We start from the raw sequence: 18,695 nt of genomic DNA, 5'->3' as shown, positions 1-18,695 counted from the left end.
AATGTAGTAATAAGTTAACAAATTTACATTTTTTATTGAATAAAATTCCATGAATATTCACACTTGTTATTACCATGTAATTAACAGTCTCTCATAAAATGTTTGAATTAAAAAAAAATCCATCATTACAATTTTTTCGCTATTTCTAAAATGTTTTAAAAATACATGCAGTAAATATCTAGACAAAATACATGAAAAAAATTGTCTTGTAATACTTTTGATGATTTCATGGTAAACTAACATGTTGATATACAAGAACATATACCTATTACATGATAACATGTTTTTTTTTTGATATTTTACTTTTGTTTGTCTGCTTTACTAATTATAGATGGACACAAAGACGTTTTATGGTGTGAGGCCGCGCACTTTTCTGGCCCTTGTGCCAGAAAATCCTGAAGACTCTGATGCTGGTCTAAGTGATGATGATGATGACAATGTGGATGATCCTGATTACCAGCCCACACAAGTGGAAGAGACAGGAGACTCTTCTTTTGAATCACTGGATGAGGATGAGGCTGCTTCAACAAGCAAATCTTCTGTACCACCACCCCGTAAAAAGAGCAGAAAACACAAATGTGCCCTGAAAACGGTTTCCTTGATGGAGTCAGAGGATACCCCTGAAACAAGGTCACCCTCTGGCCCAAACAAAGGCACAACGAGAACCTGGAAACATGAAGATAGAGGAATTCCAGGTTCCTGATGCAAGATTTGAACCCCCTGAGGCTGTACAGACACCCTTCCAATATTTCAAAACCCTCTTCACAGACAAGATGATTGAACATGTTGCTCATCATACCAATCTTTACTCTGCCCAAGAGTTAGGGGATCCAATCAAGACTAACCCTGCAGAGATTGAAGATTTCCTGGCAATACTACTATTCATGGGTGTTTTCAACTTTCCATCGGCGGAGGACTACTGGCACCACGAGTCACGCTTCAGTGTGATAGCTGATGTCATGCCAAGGAAGAGATTCCAGCTCTTATGCAGATACATTCATTTCAATGACAATCAGCAGAGCAGTCAGAGTCCAGATCGATTTTACAAAATCCGCCACCTCTTTGAGATGCTTTGTGAGCAGTGCCTTCTAATTCCATCCAACTATAAGCAGAGTGTAGATGAGGTCATGGTGGCATATAAGGGCACAAGGGCTGGCACTCTCCGCCAGTACATTGCCAACAAGCCAGACAAGTGGGGATTCAAAGTGTTCTGCCGGGCCAGTTCATCTGGCATAATCCATGACTGTCCTTTATAAATAGAATAAAATAAATAAATAAATAAATGACTTACTTCTCTACCAAGGGCCATCCACATTCTTCAATGTTGCCCTAAGTGAGCAGGAGCAGGCACTACCTCTAGGGGCCAAGGTGGTGACAACACTATGCAAAATCATTGCAGAGCCACAACGCTCTGTGGTCTTCTGTGACAACTACTCTACCAGCTTCAATTTGATCCAGAATCTCCATGCCAACCTGGGGATCAAGTGCGTTGGCACTGTCCGATCAAATCGCATGGGTGGAGCTACCCTGATGACAGACAAAGAGCTGATGAAGAAAGGACTTGGAGCTTTTGATTACATGTCTACTGAAGGTGTGATCGCAGTGAAATGGTTTGACAACAAATGTGTCAATCTTCTGAGCAATGCTTGTGGGATCATGCCTGTTTCAACTGTCAAGCGTTGGAGCAAAGAGGCTCGCATGAAGGATGCTGTTCCGTGCCCATCACTCATTGCAGCCTACAATCAGCATATGGGTGGCATTGATCTTTCTGACATGCTGGTACACTTGTACAAGACCCCAGCCAAGGCAAGCTGCTGGTACCTTCCCCTCTTTGGATATTGTCTTGATCTGTGCATCTCAAACTCCTGGCTGCTATACAAGAGGGACTGTAGCCTACTCAACAACAAACCAATGCCTCTGAAAAGGTTCCGCCTGGCGGTTGCCCACAGTTTGAAGCAAGTCAACAAGCCAGCATCTAAAGTCGGTCGACCATCATCCTCCTCTCCACCTGCACAGAAGAAACACAAAACCCAAAGGCTCCCATACTCACAACCACAACCAGATGTGCGTTATGACAACTATGGACATTTTCCTCTCCACTGTGACAAACGGGGGCGGTGCAACCTGTGTCCAAAGGGCGTGTCAAGATGGAACTGTGAGAAATGCAATGTTTTCCTGTGTCTGAATGGATCTCAGGAGTGCTTTGTAATATACCACCAGAAATGAAGTGGATCAAATGGCCAAACAATGCTTGTGCTGTTGCACTGCCACACAGTTGAAGTGTGTGTACATGGAAATTTCAGAAATTCCATGTTTTCCTGTGTTTGAATGAAAAATTATAATGTTTTGTAGCATACTATAAGACAAAAAGTGAATTTTAATATCCCACAAAACAAATGAAATGGTTATTTCTTCAAAAAGTTAGCATTTTATATGACTTATTCTACTTTGTTCAATATTTGTATACATTTTGGTTCTTTTACCATAAAGCGTCAGGTCAGCCGTTTGATAGAGGACTATATCTCAAGAATTGTGGGGTCTGTTAAAAAAAAAAAAAAACACTGATTGTTGTTATTGTTGTCCAAATGCAATAAAAAATGCTTACAAAAAATTTTTCCATTGTGGTTTTCTTGGTGAGGCAGTTAAAGGGTTAAGGACAAGGTCCAAATTGGGCTTTTTTAACTGAAAAACAATGGCATGGTTGAAGCAACACTATGTAACATTTTTGCCTTAAAATAACAGCCTAGACATCATATTAATGCTACACATGTAACGTAATGAGTAGAATGGTCTCTGTCACAGCCACTCTGCACCCTGAAAGCCTGTTCCTGCACTATGTAAGTTTGGGGGACTAAGCCAGTTTATGGCATTACGTCATTACATCAACAGCAGCAACTGCATCCACGTTGCTCGCTAGCTGTTCGCAATACAGAAAGCACAACAGAACCCAAGAAACCTGAAGAAAACATTACTGGAGGAAACAAGGAAGATAAAATGAGAGTTAACCAGCAAGAGACTGGAGTAAATGTTGGACTGGCTTTTAGTCACTGACAAGAGCTTCGCAAAGTCAAAGGCTGTAAGACAGACGCCGAGCTTGCATCCCTGCTGTTGGACTTGTAGGTAATATTAGCTGGATTGCTGTGTCTTCTGTTGTTGCAGCTGCTTTATGTTTAGCAGTTTTAGCAAAGTTGTCAACTTGTTAGTTTTTGATCATAAAGGAAAAACGACCAGGTTCGACAACTTTGCCAGCACAGCCAAACATCGAGAAGCAGGCTAAGGCATGCGTCTGAGGTATTATTAAGGTAATCATTGTTACCTCGATAAATGTTAGTGTTAGGGCTTTGGTATTTTATAAATCAGTGTAAAATACAGTAAAATAAAATGAAACAATCACGCAGTCAGTGCAGCTTTTTAAACTAAACAACATTTTGACTAGTACATAGATTGTACCAGTCAAAAGTCTTGTCATTCAATGTTTTTTCTTTATTTTTATTCTTTTCTACATTGTGCTGTAGAATGATATTAAAGACATCAAAACTATGAATGAACGCATGGAATTATGTAGAAGACAAAAGTGTTAACACAGACTATGTTTTAATAATAAAAATAAAGAAAAAACATTGAATGACAAGGTGTGTCCAAACTTTTGACTGGATTTAGATCAGGGGAACACGCAGGATGGTTCAAAAGAGTGATGTTATTTCTCTGGAAGAAGTCCTTTGTCAGGCGGGCATTGTGAACTGCAGCGTTGTCCTGTTGAAAAACCCAGTGATTACCACACAGACGATGTTCTTCTGTCATGAGGGATGCCCCCTGCAACATCTCCACATAGCCAGCTGCCGTTTGATGCCTCTGCACAACCTGAAGCTCCATTGTTCCATTGAAGGAAAAAGCCCCCCAGATCATGATGGCGCCCCCTCCACTGTGCCGTGTAGAAAACATCTCAGGTGGGATCTCCTTGTCATGCCAGTAACGTGGGAAGCCATCAGGACCGTCAAGGTTTAATTTTTTCTCATCAGAGAATAAAACTTTATTCCACCTTTCAATGTCCCATGTTTGGTGCTCTCGTGCAAACTCCAAACGGGCAATTTTATGCCGTTGAAGGAGACGAGGCCTTTGAAGACGTTTTTTGTTCTTAAGACCCTTCTCTCGCAGATGCTGTCTGATGGTTATGGGACTGCAGTTGGCACCAGTGACAAGCTTAATTTGGGCCAAGGATTGTCCCTTGTCTTGACGGACAGCCAATTGGATCCTCCGGCTCAGGGCCAGTGAAATATTTTTGGGTCTACCACTTAACTTTTGTTCCATAACCCTCAGGATCTTTTAAGAAGTTTAAAATGACTCTTAATGCGTTCAACCTCAGCAACAATGGCACGCTGCGAGAGGCCTTGCTTATGCAGCTCAACAATCCAACCGCGTTCAAACAGAGAAAGCTTTTTTGTCTTTGCCATCAGGAGGTCATGACAGTGTGGATGACCTGACAGAAAATGACACTGAATCCACATTTTTGCCAAGATTTGGGCTTTTAAAGGCTGTGGTCTTAAACTTTTGATCAGCTGATGAACAGCCTATTTCTGTTTAATGGTTGTTTGCAATAAATTGCTTACTCAATTTTTTTTTTTTTTTTTGTTTGTTTGTCTCACTCCCATTTATTCTTTATGCATTTTGAAGCTCTACTTAGAACCTTCTTAAGATCCAACAGTGCAAAATGTAAATTCTTGCAATTTCTCAACTGGTCTTAAAATTTTGATTAGGAGTGTGTGTGTGTATATATATATATATATATATATATATATATACTGTATATACACAGTACAGGCCAAAAGTTTGGACACACCTTCTCATTCAATGCGTTTTCTTTATTTTCATGACTATTTACATTGTAGATTCTCACTGAAGGAATCAAAACTATGAATGAACACGTGGAGTTATGTACTTCACAAAAAAAGGTGAAATAAGTGAAAACATGTTTTATATTCAAGTTTCTTCAAAATAGCCACCCTTTGCTCTGATTACTGCTTTGCACACTCTTGGCATTCTCTCGATGAGCTTCAAGAGGTAGTCACCTGAAATGGTTTTCACTTCACAGGTGTGCCTTATCAGGGTTAATTAGTGGAATTTCTTGCTTTATCAGTGGGGTTGGGACCATCAGTTGTGTTGTGCAGAAGTCAGGTTACTACACAGCTGACAGCCCTATTGGACAACTCACTGATTCTTGAGAATTTGGATAAATCATGTCCCAATAAGAATAATGCTATTTCTGCTGGAAATTTACAACATTTTAATGGATAAAAAGAATCAAGGGCATAATCAGGGGGTCCTTTGCACATTTGTAAGGTTTTTTCATAGGTTTATTTTAAATTTGCATTAATTTAATGATTATATGTTGGCCCATGCCCTACAAAACCAGTTGTCCTCGGATAGGAGATAATCATTTCAACTTGATTAAAACAACAAAAAGTAATAATTTCATTGAATAATATCTTTACCACATGAAAGAGTACATCAATATGTATTAAAAACTACAAACGATGGGTTTTAAACAATATTTAATATTATTTTGTGGTTGCTCAAAATGTGTCCCAGATATTCGTCACCACCATCAGATATTTATTTAAAAAATAATAATAAAAAAACTACAAGGTCAATTACATTCCTGAGGAGCCCTTTTCAAACCTTCAGCTCTACTGCATGCTTCAAGACCGCTCAGGCTCCTGGAAGTTTGCTATTTTCTCTTAAATCTCTTCATATTTTGGGACACTGCTACTGTCACAACCATAAATTGTAAACACAGTCACTTCTGTATAAAAAATATAAATTAGATTATGGAATAAATGTATACTTTTTAAGAAGAGGTCTGATGCAGGTAGCAACAGGGCGAAAACAAGATGGCTAATGTGAACAACTCATGCTTATCATGTGAAAGAGTAGGTTTTTGTCACCACCATCAGACGTCACCACCGTCAGGTTTTCTGTCTGACGGTGATGACTGAAGTCTGAAAAATGCTTATAACAGTGCTCAGGATTGTTATTTTTTGTACCAAATAGTTAAATAAAGTTGTTAAGCAAGAAACCATTGACTTGAGTGGTATAAATTTTGGAAATGTATGCTTTAATGAGGCAACTGTCACCACCGTCAGATTAGTGTCACCACCGTCAGAGGCAGTTAAATTGGTTTTAAATGAATATGTTTACAATATGTTTCTTTGGTGCTGTTGAGTTATTAAAGTAATAGTCTCTTTAATACAAAAATATGTTTTTCAAATGAAAAAAAAAAAATTACGGTGACAATGCAAAATGAGGAGGTTGCACCGGTACATTGCTGAACAGCCAAGACCTTGGCCTATAATGATATACCTTCAGATTTTTGTAATTTAACGCACTTTTTTTTCTCAAAATTAAAACCTGTTTTATCCAAATTCCCAAGAATCAGTGAACTGTTAAAATTCATATTATGGCAAGAACCAATCAGCTAACTAAAGAAAAACGAGTGGCCATCATTACTTTAAGAAATGAAGGTCAGTCAGTCCGGAAAATTGCAAAAACTTTAAATGTGTCCCCAAGTGGAGTCGCAAAAACCATCAAGCGCTACAACGAAACTGGCACACATGAGGACCGACCCAGGAAAGGAAGACCAAGAGTCACCTCTGCTTCTGAGGACAAGTTCATCCGAGTCACCAGCCTCAGAAATGGCAAATTAACAGCAGCTCAGATCAGAGACCAGATAAATGCCACACAGAGTTCTAGCAGCAGACCCATCTCTAGAACAACTGTTAAGAGGAGACTGTGCCAATCAGGCCTTCATGGTCAAATAGCTGCTAGGAAACCACTGCTAAGGAGAGGCAACAAGCAGAAGAGATTTGTTTGGGCCAAGAAACACAAGGAATGGACATTAGACCAGTGGAAATCTGTGCTTTGGTCTGATGAGTCCAAATTTGAGACCTTTGGTTCCAACCGCCGTGTCTTTGTGAGACAATTGGACAATTTATGTCTCATTCCACAGTAATAGTGGAGCTCTGGGCGGAGATGATAATTGGTTTACTGGTTTGATGACCATTACAACCATCTGTGTAGTGTAGTTTTAGTTGTCAGTTTGTTATATTGCTGACTTTGCTTTTATGATGGCCTGGGACTGAAAGCTCAGCAAAATAAAGTGCAGTGTACTGTGAAGTAGTTGTATGTTTTTTTTCTTTATACCCACATGTTTACATAAAAGTGTGAGTATTTGAGTCAGACAGTAAGTCATATATTTTTAGCAACTTATAATTTAGGATGATTTTTTGTTATTTTTTGCTGTTGTTGTTTTTTGCTGGCTTGCACACTAGCAAGGCAAAACAGCAGAGAGGAAAATAGCCTTGGTGATATATGCCTGTGTTTTGCCAATATTTCAAATTGTGAGGCATGGTCTGTAGGTTGAATTCTTATGTCTTCATGACAAAGTGTCCTACCTGGCCTTCAACAGAGCAGCTCCAGCATCATTTACAGTTGAACGTCTTTCAGCCAAAGCAGTCTCTAGATCCCTCCACTGAGCTGATTTTTGGTCAGGTGGAACCTGGACACAAATTGTTATCATATCATAATTTTGTTGTGGAAGTCAGTAACAACAGCTTAACAAATAGCACTAGTGGCTAGTGTTTCTGCTAGATAACTAGCATCAGCTCAGCCGGTGATTTGTTTAAAAACATCATCATTAAAATATCAGTTTAAAAAAAATTACCATGACAGGTATGATGACATCACAACATTCCTGATCCAACTAGGTCATTCAATATTTAATAACTGCTGATACATAATCATTTATAAAACTGTGCATGGATTCCACACTTACAGATCATCTAAGCACAAAACAGGAAGAGTCCAGATGCCAAAAAATGGTTTAGAGTTATAAAACCCTGCTTACGCACACCTGCACACAATTCCCTTTAATAAATCATAAATCAAATCTACGTGAAATGTTGCACAGGTGTACGAACCTAGCCTTCCACCAAGTGAACTCCCACAACTAGTCATATGTGACCAAAAAAGCCCCTCATGAATGCTGATATGCATACTGAACAGTTTGTCCATTCATGTTGTTTTGGGGAGAAAACGGCACAATTAGGGCCCTATCTTGTGCCACCCGCTATCCGCTGCCACTACCCGCTACCCGCAAATTGTGGATTTAGGAACTTCCGCTGTCCCTAAATGGTATCTTGCGCCACCCGCTACCCGCTATCCGTTATGCCGACTCCGTCATTTGCACCTGGAGGTGTGTCCGTGGGCGTGTTTCATGCGCTATCCCTAAAGTTTGGGCTGTTACGAGAGCGCGCCCAGGCGGCTTCAATGCACGCCCCGACGGAGCCTCGCCACGCACACGGTCGGACTGATACCGGGACGCCACCGGAATGGACTCAGTATATTACTCATACAGACTGTTTAGAGGAAAGACTGTTTTAATTGGACACTTAGGCTACGCCAGCACGTTTTATTGTTTTATCATAAGCCAGCAGCTGTGCTATATTTTTATTATTATTTTAATATTTTATTTGCCCAATCTACCTTGTTAATAAATTAGTTTACACATAGTTCCACCTCTGCCTCTTGTGTGTCTGTGGTGTGGCCCGGGGATTTTACTCAATCAGTACAACCTTGTGACACGTCCACTTGGACACATGTGGCTCCACCTCCCAAATTAACTCGCCTATAATATAATATATAATATGTATATAAAGCCAACTTGCTTTAGCCTCAGTAGAAGCCCTGAGAAAATCTACCTCCCTCTCTCCATCGCGGGTTTAGGATTTAGGATAGCGCATCCTGCCCTTAAAGGCAATGGCACCTGGCACACTGATTGGTTTAACTGGCGTGACGCCCAAAACACGCCTATGCATAATATAGCGGGTAGCGGAGGTGTTTTGCGGATAGCAGGAGGTGCACAAGACAGCAACTTTTACGGGGGAACGCCTCTTCCTAAATCCTAAATCCGCAAATAGCGGGTTTAGGGAGTCTGGCGCAAGATAGGGCCCTTAGAGTGCAAGGCAAGACATTGAAACTTAATTTATACAGCCCGTTTTATACACAGGCAATTCAAACTGATTTACATAATAAACATGCATTAGTTTTGTTCTGGTTAACTTGTCCCGCATTATGATTAGGACTAATAATGAGGATACGGAATGGTATGATCATTCAAGAACTGTCACTGGCTCTATTTCCAGACTTTTGGAATTTGCAAAATCCATATCTGCAGGAGGTGAAGATGTGCCGGATGAGGTGACTGGAGAAGTCCCCAGTGCACCCGGTTGCCAACTGTCAACCAAAAGAAAGAAAAGAAACAGCAAAAGAAGAAGCAACAGAAGAAGTCTTCTTCTCAGTAGATGCAGTACAACATTATTTTCAATGTGCAGTCTGGATTCCCGGTAGAACTGGACATTTTCTTCATTTACGGAACACTGGTATATTAACCATAGAAACACACAAAAACAAACGAGCCACACACGTTGTTGATGTTACATGGTTGATGTTTTTCCCGGGGTTTTCTGACCAATGGCAGAACAGTTGGTCCGCGCATGGCATTTGTTTACAACATTGGACCGATACAGACTGTTGCCTTGTGAACACAAAAGACCCAAAACAAAAATGTGTATCGATTTAGCCTCTGAATCGGAACAAAGCAAATGAGCTGCAGGTCTGAATACACCCTAAAAATCCCTTTGCTCTGAAAATGTATGCATTTTATGCAGTTTTTTCATTACAGACTTAATTGAATTTTTTCCACTTTCATTAGGCAAGGCACTGATGGTGAATTCTGAAATTTCCAAGTTTACCCTGAGATCCAGACTAAGTAAACTTTGTAGTGTGATCTCATAGCCTGTTATTAAAATCAATGGCTAAACAGTTAAAATAATCTCTTTGAAAGAGTACACCCAAAAATGAAAATTTACTGTGTCCATAGTTTCAACAACATCATGAGTAGATAAGACAACATTTCATTTTTGGTCCACTATTCCTTTGAGTAATTGTGACAAACTGTTAACCTATCTTCAGCTATTTTGATCAGATTTTTATCAAGTGTTCCATCAACTTTGGGGAACTAATGCAACTCACTATGCTTCTTAATGTTTGATTGCAATGTCTACTATTACATGCATGTACCTCTGCTTCCATAGCCTCCTTCAGTTTGTGTGTGTGTGACCCAATAGCTTGCAATGCTGCCTCCTGTGCTCCAATGGCCTGCAGTGTAGTTTTTGCTGAGCTAGCCAGTGACTCTTCAAGACTGGCTGATACAGCTGGAAAACAGAAATACAGACACAGATAGCAACCATTACAAGTATGAAGACACAGTGTAGTTTAGCTTAAATACCAGATAAAAAGGGATTACAGAGACAGACAGGCAACATTACACTTAGCATTGCTCCGTGGCAGTCACTAGCTACAAACTAACTGAAAGCATGCAAGAGTAGAATAAGACTAACATTTCAACAATATGCATCCACAAGCTTGCTTTTTTTGGTGGGAACTGTTAAACTTTGGAATCCAACTGCTGTCCAAGAATTTGGAACATCAAAGAAAAGTAGTAGCCATTATTTTTTTGAACATTATTTTTATTGAAAGCAAGATAAAATTCCAGGCATATAAACACAGGCACATTTTTTGATTTACAAGAGGATAGCTGAATAAGCATTAGGTTGTAGATTTAGGTCTAGTGCCTGCGAAAGGGTCCTGAACACAGCTGACCAATAATTAGACAAGGATGGGCAAGACCAAAACATGAGTGTTAGGGCTGCCTTTTTGTATTCTGGGTACCTTACCTCCCCAAATGTATGATGATATAGACTTATCAACGGACTGAAAAAAAGACTTTGAGAGAAATATTGGGAGACACTGAAAAAGATAAAGGAACCTGGGTAAAACGTTCATCTTAATACAGTTGATCCTCCCTGCCAATGACAAGTTAATAGATCTCCATTTCTGAAAGTCATTTTTTAGTTTTTCAATGAGCGGTGCAAAGTTTTTTTTTTTGATACAGTTTAGAGTTGCTTCGTGTGATATTAATTCCCAGATACCTGAAACCCGATTTAGATAAATGGAAGGGTAGGTCACTTTGTGGGATGGAAAAAGCTATGTTGTTCACTGGGAAGCACTCACTTTTAGTGAGGTTGATCTTATATCCCGAAAAAACACTAAGGGCCATATCTTGTGCCACCCGCTACCCACTGCCACTACCCGCTACCCGCAAATTGCAGATTTAGGAACTTCCGCTATCCCTAACGGTATCTTGCGCCCACGCTACTCGCTATCCATTATGCCGACTCCGTCATTTGCGCCTGGAGGTGTGTCCATGGGCGTGTTTCATGCGCTATCCCTAAAATTGCTATCTTGCGCACACACTTGCGCAAGAACTTCCCTAAAGTTTGGGCTGTTACGAGAGCACGCCCAGGCGGCTTCAATGCACGCCCCGACGGAGCCTCGCCATGCACATGGTCGGACTGATACCGGGACGCCGCCGGAATGGACTGAGTATATTCCTCATATAGACTGTTTAGAAGAAAGACTGTTTTAATTGGACACTTAAGCTAGCACGTTTTATTATTTTATCATAAGCCAGCAGCTGTGGTATATTTTTATTTTTAATATTTTATTTGCCCAATCTACCTTGTAAATAAATTAGTTTACACATAGTTCCACCTCTGCCTCTTGTGTATGTGTGGTGTGACCCGGGGATTTTACTCAATCAGTACAACCTTGTGACACGTCCACTTGGACACATGTGGCTCCACCTCCCGAATTAACTCGCCTATAATATAATATATAATAAGTATATATATAAAGCCAACTTGCTTTAGCCTCAATGAAACCCCTGAGAAAATCTACCTCCCTCTCTCCATCATAGGTTTAGGATTTAGGATAGCGCAGCCTGCCCTTAAAGGCAATGGCACCTGGCACACTGATTGGTGTAATTGGCATAACGTCCAAAACACGCCTATGCATAATATAGCGGGTAGCGCAGGTGTTTTACGGATAACGGGAGGTGCGCAAGATAGCAACTTTTGCGGGGGAACGCCTCTTGCGCAATGCTAAATCCCTAAATAATGGGTTTAGGGACTTTGGCGCAAGATAGGGCCCCAAATCTATGCAAAACCTGAACTATATGGTGGCTGCATCGCACGGGATCAGACACATACAACAACAGGTCATCAGCGTATAGCGACAACTGTTCTTTCCCCCCTCTAGAAATTCCATTTATTGACCGAGACGATTTTAACATGATAGACAGAGGCTCGATGGCAAATGCGAATAAAAGTGGGCTTAGTGGACACCCCTGACGCGTCCCCCTAGACAGTGAAAAATATTTAGAGTGTTTTCCATTTGTATACAAGAGTTTGATCCAACCAATGAAAGTGGGTCCAAAACCGAAAACTTACACTTAAATAAATATGCCCACTCCACTCTGTCAGAAGCCTTCTCCACATCCAGGGAGATAACCACCTCAGGTATCTCCCTGGATGCTGGAGTGAATATGACATTAAGCAGGCTTCGGATATTAGAGAATGAGTGGCGACCTGTCAAAAAGCCAGTTTGATCAGAGGAGATCACTTCTCCTGCAGCAGATTCCACATATCTGGCAAGCATTTTAGCTAGTATTTTAATATCACTGTTCAATAAGGAGATGGGGCGGTAAGATCCGCACTCAGTTCTGTCCTTCCCCGGTTTTGGTAAAAGTGTTACAGATGCCTCTGTTAGTGTATGTGGCAAAGTCCCATTACACATTGAGTCATTAAACATTTCTAAGATAAGTGGAGTTAATTTAGCTGAGAATTTTTTTATAGAATTCGATAGGGTATCCATCGGGACCTGGGGCCTTACCACTTTGCATTGCCCTGATTGCATTTAAAATTTCACTGTATTGGAAAGGTAGTTCAAGCTCTGCTTTATAAACAGGGTTGATAACAGGGACTTGTTGTGTGTATGTGTTGTGTACTTGTTGTGTGTTGTGTTGTATGTTTGAAAAGAAGTTTTGCATTTCGGTATCATCAGTGGGTGCTTCAGAGGTGTACAGTTTTGAATAAAATGCTTTAAAAGTTCCATTGATTTAGATAGATAGATAGATAGATCGATAGATCGATAGATAGATCGATAGATCCCGACCAGGGAAATTCTGGTGTTCCAGCAGCAACAGTAGAACATACAATAAAGTTAAATAAAAAAGAATAAAGGCTAAATAAAGACTATAAAGACTAAAAACTAAAATGTACAATAAGGGCTAACCTAAGGAAAAGAGATATGAGATGTGAAATATACAGATGGTAATGAATATGACAATATACAGATGGAACTGAAGCATATACATGATTGAATAGATAAGGAGAGTTAGCATGAAACCACAAAACCAAGAACAAAGTGGCAGAACCTGAACCAAGTGGCAGAACCTGACGCACGGTACTGGGATTCAGGAACTAACTGACTTGATTCGGCCTCTTAAGGAATCATCCCTTCCCCTCCAGTCTGAAAAACAGTGTGATTGTATATTAACCTAGAATGTAATATATAGATAATAAATAATAAATAAACAGTCAAGGTGCTGGATAGTAGATAATAAATAAACAGTTAAGGTGCTGAGTGATGTATAATAAATAAACAGTTAAGGTCCTGAGTAGTGGAGTGCTAAAAACAGAACTATACAGCAGACAGATGCAAGTCTCTGTCTGACAGATGTGATTTCTTGTATAGTGTGATGGCTTGTGGCAGGAATGATTTCCTGTATCTGTCCCTTCGACAGCGGAGCTGTAACAATCTGTTGGAGAAGGAGCTCCGCTGTCTGTCCAGTGTGTAGTGGAGAGGGTGATCAGGGTTATCCATGATGGATAACAGTTTGTTCAGTGTCCTCCTCTCCACCACAGCCTCCACAGTGTCCAGTTTGCAGCCAATCACGGAGCCAGCCCTTCTGATCAGTTTGTTGAGTCTGTTGGCGTCACTGGCTCCGATGCTGCTCCCCCAACAAACCACGGCGAAAAAGAGTACGCTGGCCACAACAGACTGGTAGAAGATCTTCAACATCTTGCTGCACACGTTGAAGGATCTCAGCTTCCTCAGGAAGTAGAGTCTGCTCATCCCCTTCTTGTAGACGGCGTTGGTGTTGGATTTCAAGTCCAGTCAGAAAATTTCTGCAGGTGGCATGACTCGGAGTTGTACTGAAAGTCTGTGGTGTATAAGGTGAAAAGGAAAGGGGACAGCACAGTCCCCTGTGGAGCTCCTGTATCCCTGACCACCGCGTCAGACAGAACACTGCCCAGACGGACAAACTGTGGCCTGCCTGTCAGGTAGTCAGTAATCCAGGAGACAATGGAGATGTCGACACCAATCACCCGCAGCTTCTCACTCAGCAGCAGTGGCTGGATGGTGTTAAAAGCACTGGAGAAATCAAAGAATGTGATTCTCACAGTGCTGCCACCACCATCCAGGTGCATATGAGCTCGTTGCAGCAGGTAGATGACGGCGTCATCAACTCCCAAATGGGGCTGGTAAGCAAACTGTAGAGGGTCTAGCAGCTCCTTCACCTGTGGCCTCAGGTGGGCCAAGACCAGCCTCTCCAGCACCTTCATCAGATGAGATGTGAGGGCAATTGGTCGGTAGTCATTGAGGTCCGATGGAGTCGACTTTTTCGGGACAGGAACTAGGCAGGACGTCTTCCACAGCACCGGGACTCTCTCCTGACTCAGGCTCAGGTTGTAGAGGTGTTGGATGACAGAAGACAGCTGGCTGGCACAGGTCCTCAGGATCCTGGGGCTGATACCATCAGGTCCTGCAGCCTTCCTCTGGTGGAGTCTCTCCAGCTGTCTCCTGACCTGGCCTGTAGTCACAGTCATGCGGGGGAGGGTGCTAGTTTCTTCAGTGGAGGAGGAGGGGGAGGGGGAGGAGAGGTGCTGCAGAGGAGTGCTCACCACAGGGGGGAAAGGGGGGAGGGATGGATGCGGTGGGGGTGTGTGGGGGTCTGGATGTGTGAAGGAGACAGACGGCTGTGAGCCGAACCTGTTGAAGAAACTGTTCAGCTCGTTGGCTCTCTCCAGGCTGCCTGATGGTAGCCTTTGTCTCCCTTTACATCCGGTGATCTGTTTCATCCCAGTCCACACATCCCTCACGTTGTTCTGCTGGAGTTTGGCCTCCAGCTTCCTCCTGTAGTTGTCTTTGCAACCCCTCAATTTCTCCCTGAGTTCGTGCTGCACTCTCCTGAGTTCCTCTCTGTCTCCAGACCTGAAAGCCCTCTTCCTCTTGTTGAGGAGTGCTTTCAGGTCGCTGGTGATCCATGGCTTGTTGTTGGGGAAGCAGCGTACAGTCCGGGTTGGCATGGTGGTGTTTTCACAGAACCTGATGTATTCTGTGATGCAGTCCGTCATGTTGTTGATGTCCTCCCCGTGTGGCTCACAGAGTACATCCCAGTCCGTTATCTCAAAGCAGTCCCGCAGTGCCTCAGCAGCCTCCTGAGTCCACCTCCTCACTGTCCTGGTGTGAACAGGCTGCCTCTTAACAAGGGGGACATACTTGGACCAGGTTGTGATCTGATCTGCCAAGGGGAGGAAGGGCTGTGGTGTTGTATGCATCACTGGTGTTTGCATACAGCAGATCCAGGGTTTTATTTTCTCTGGTGGGGCAGTCAACATACTGGTGGAAAGTTGGCAGTAGTTTATCCAGTGAGACATGATTAAAGTCTCCAGTAATCACAGTAAAGGCATTGGGGTGTTGAGTCTGTACCCGGGCAACAGTGGAGGTGATGACATCACAGGCCGTCGGCGCATCATCTGATGGGGGGATGTAAACAGCGATCGCAATAGCGGACGTGAATTCCCGAGGCAGGTAATACGGACGCATTCCCACAGCAAACAGTTCAATGTCCGGGATACAGAGACGTTCCTTCACATGCACATGTCCAGGATTACACCACCTCTCACTCACATATAGTGCAATCCCTCCTCCCTTCCTCTTACCGCTGCTAATAACGTCTCTGTCCGCACGAACAACGCTGAAGCTGGGTGCCGCCACGCTGTGGTCCGGGATGTGCGAGTGCAGCCATGTCTCAGTGAAACAAAACACACTACACTCACAATACTCCCTCTGAGTCTTAATCAGCGTGGCGAGCTTGTCCGTCTTATTCCCCAGAGTCCTCACGTTCCCCATGATAATCGCCGGTACCGCTGGGTGAAATCTCCTCTTCTTCGCCTTCAGCTTGGCTCCAGCTCTGCACCCCCGGCGCCTCCTCCGCAGCTCCTCCGGGATGTCAGGCCTCACTCCGGGGAGCAGCACAGGTTTATGCAGCACAATCAGCTGGTCGCGAGTGTAAACAATGCACTCACCATCGCGTCTGTGACCCTCCGCTGCCATAAGTGCAAAAAGTGACCAAAAAACGGCCAGAAAGTTTAAAACGAGAAAAAAGTCGTTGTCACTAGTGATTAGACAATGACTGGTAGAAAAGTACAGGTGGCAGTACAGAAATTACAGTAGAAAAATACAAAAAACTAAGACCCACACGGGAGCTGCTGCAACAGGCTGCCACCTCGTGCGGTGCCAATTCGTGAAAGAGGGTTGGTAGTAAGCTCACCATTTTCCTTTTTTATTTGTGGGATCTGCTGCTCAGAAGACATTTTAATTGATGAGCTAGGAGTCGACCAGATTTTTCCCCACGGTCGTATACAAAGCCTCTCGATTTCAGTAACATGCGTTCTGTTTTTCCAGTAGACAGTAATTCATATTTGGCTTGAAGATCAATTTTACTTTTGTAAAGTTCCGGAGTGGGAGAAATGGAGTACTGTGATCTATGTTAATTATTGATTTGAGAAGTTGTTCTTGCCTTCTATTTTTATTTACCATATATGTGTATGAAATAATATCCCTCCTTATTACCACTTTAAGGGTGCAGACCCTTAAAGTGGTAAAGCAGAGCAGGGAGGGAGAAACATCATCTTTCTTGTTGGATTTCAGGAAATTGTCCATGGCTGTTGAAATCATTTGGCAGAATCCTTTGTCTGTTAATAGTGTGGTATCAAGTCTCCAAGGAGCACGTTCAGAGTAGTTGAGTGGGAAGGAGAGATCTGGTGCATGGTCAGATTCCACTATGGCTGAATACTCTATTTTACTGACAAAAGGAAGTAATGTACTGTCAATAAAAAAAATAATCAATTCGGCTATATCAATTATGGACATGTGAAAAAAAAGAAAACTCTTTAACTTGAGGAAAACGAAAACGCCATGGATCAATGCGTCCAATTTGGTCCATGAACGCTGACAAAATGTTAGCCATTTAGGATGTGTTTTTTTTATTTTAGGCTGGAACGTTCTAGAGAGGGGTTCATTGTGCAGTTTAGATCTCCTCCAAAATTAGACTGCGTGAGTTTAGGTCAGGGATAGATGAAATTAATTTTCCATTAATTTCTGCATCGTCCCAATTGGGTGGCGTATACATTTACCAATAGTACAGGTTTGTGGTAAAGGGACCTAGATACAATGATAAAGCGGCCATGTGGATCAGATATTATATTTGAGGCACTGAAAAGTGTTTTTTTTATGTATTATGATTACTGTGCCACGTGACCTGGAATTAAAATTTGAATGAAAAATTTGGCCAACCCATGGTTTTTTTAAGTCTAGTGTGATCTTTGACCATTAAATGTGTTTCCTGCAAGAAAGCAATTCACATTTTAGAAGTTGAGATGTGTGAATATTCTAGTTCGTTTTACAGGTCCATTCAAGCCCTTGATATTCCATGATATGAATCTTGCACTTGCTCCACCCTGCCTCTGGGATTACCATTCTGTATCTTCTTCACAATCTATGAGATCTATCGGTAATGTTTTGTGGGTCTACATGCTCTGCCAAACCAAAGTCCAGCACTTACATAGTCTACTGTGAAAGGCATATAAAAAGGAACGTCCACTAGTACCCTAATACCCAAAACAGAACCCCAAATTACCCAAGATAACAGTAAAACATAGTAGCACATAGTATAAACATCGCCTATGTTTGCGACCGTGGCTGAGGCAAACTGCAGGCTAACCATTTCTTTTCTATTCTTCCAGAGAGACTTCCTCTAACTACTATTCTAACTTGAGGTACTCCCAGTCACAATGTATGTAACTTAATATTAACATCGCTATAAAACACACACACATATATATATATATATATATAAATATAGTATAAAAAAGAAAACGTCAAAAGAGAGAGAGAGTGGGGGAAAAAATAGGGGATGTAGCCTATGGTACTTATCACATGGGCCATGTGTAAATGAACTTCATCAGACATCAGCTATTATGATGGAAGTTGAAAAGCAAATAGAAATAATAATTGTAAAGAAAAGAGAGAGAAAAAAAAAACAGTGTATGAACTGTATAGATTGTTTTGGCACTTGTGGTTGGACCAACCAAAAACAGCAGCTGAATGTCTAAAGATAATGATTTACTTCTTGTATAAAGTCAGAAAGAAAATAAATAAATAAATTAATTAATTAATTATTTAAACAAATACATAAAATAGGAAGTTATACCTGAAAAACCTTTGTCTGAGGGCTGAGGCAGGTGGGCAGGTGTCAAACGCTGATTGCTGTAACATTTGGCAGCACACATTACTCAGTAATGGTGGGTTTTAATATGTAGAGCCATAATAGTCCCTCATTCAAACCTTCAGTGTGAGAAAAGATAAATAAATAGAAAATAGAAAATAAAAAA

At 41.7% G+C, this 18,695-nt stretch overlaps 1 protein-coding gene across 4 annotated transcripts in view; it reads right to left on the bottom strand.

The window, feature by feature from the left end:
* The window catches only part of immt (inner membrane protein, mitochondrial (mitofilin)), a 102,868-nt gene that overhangs the window by 12,601 nt on the left and 71,572 nt on the right, over positions 1-18,695 (bottom strand). For all 4 annotated transcript variants that reach the window (XM_030061585.1, XM_030061583.1, XM_030061586.1 and 1 more), the window contains 2 exons: positions 10,135-10,268; positions 7,449-7,552 (listed from right to left, as the gene is read on the bottom strand). In XM_030061585.1, coding sequence (XP_029917445.1) covers positions 7,449-7,552; positions 10,135-10,268 — 238 coding nt within the window. The remainder of the gene's footprint in view (positions 1-7,448; positions 7,553-10,134; positions 10,269-18,695) is intronic.

The sequence above is a fragment of the Myripristis murdjan genome, chromosome 10, assembly GCF_902150065.1.
Source record: "Myripristis murdjan chromosome 10, fMyrMur1.1, whole genome shotgun sequence".
Taxonomy (NCBI): domain Eukaryota; kingdom Metazoa; phylum Chordata; class Actinopteri; order Holocentriformes; family Holocentridae; genus Myripristis; species Myripristis murdjan.
The sequence above is the reverse complement of the archived record's forward strand: the minus strand, read 5'-3'. Positions and strand labels throughout refer to the sequence as shown.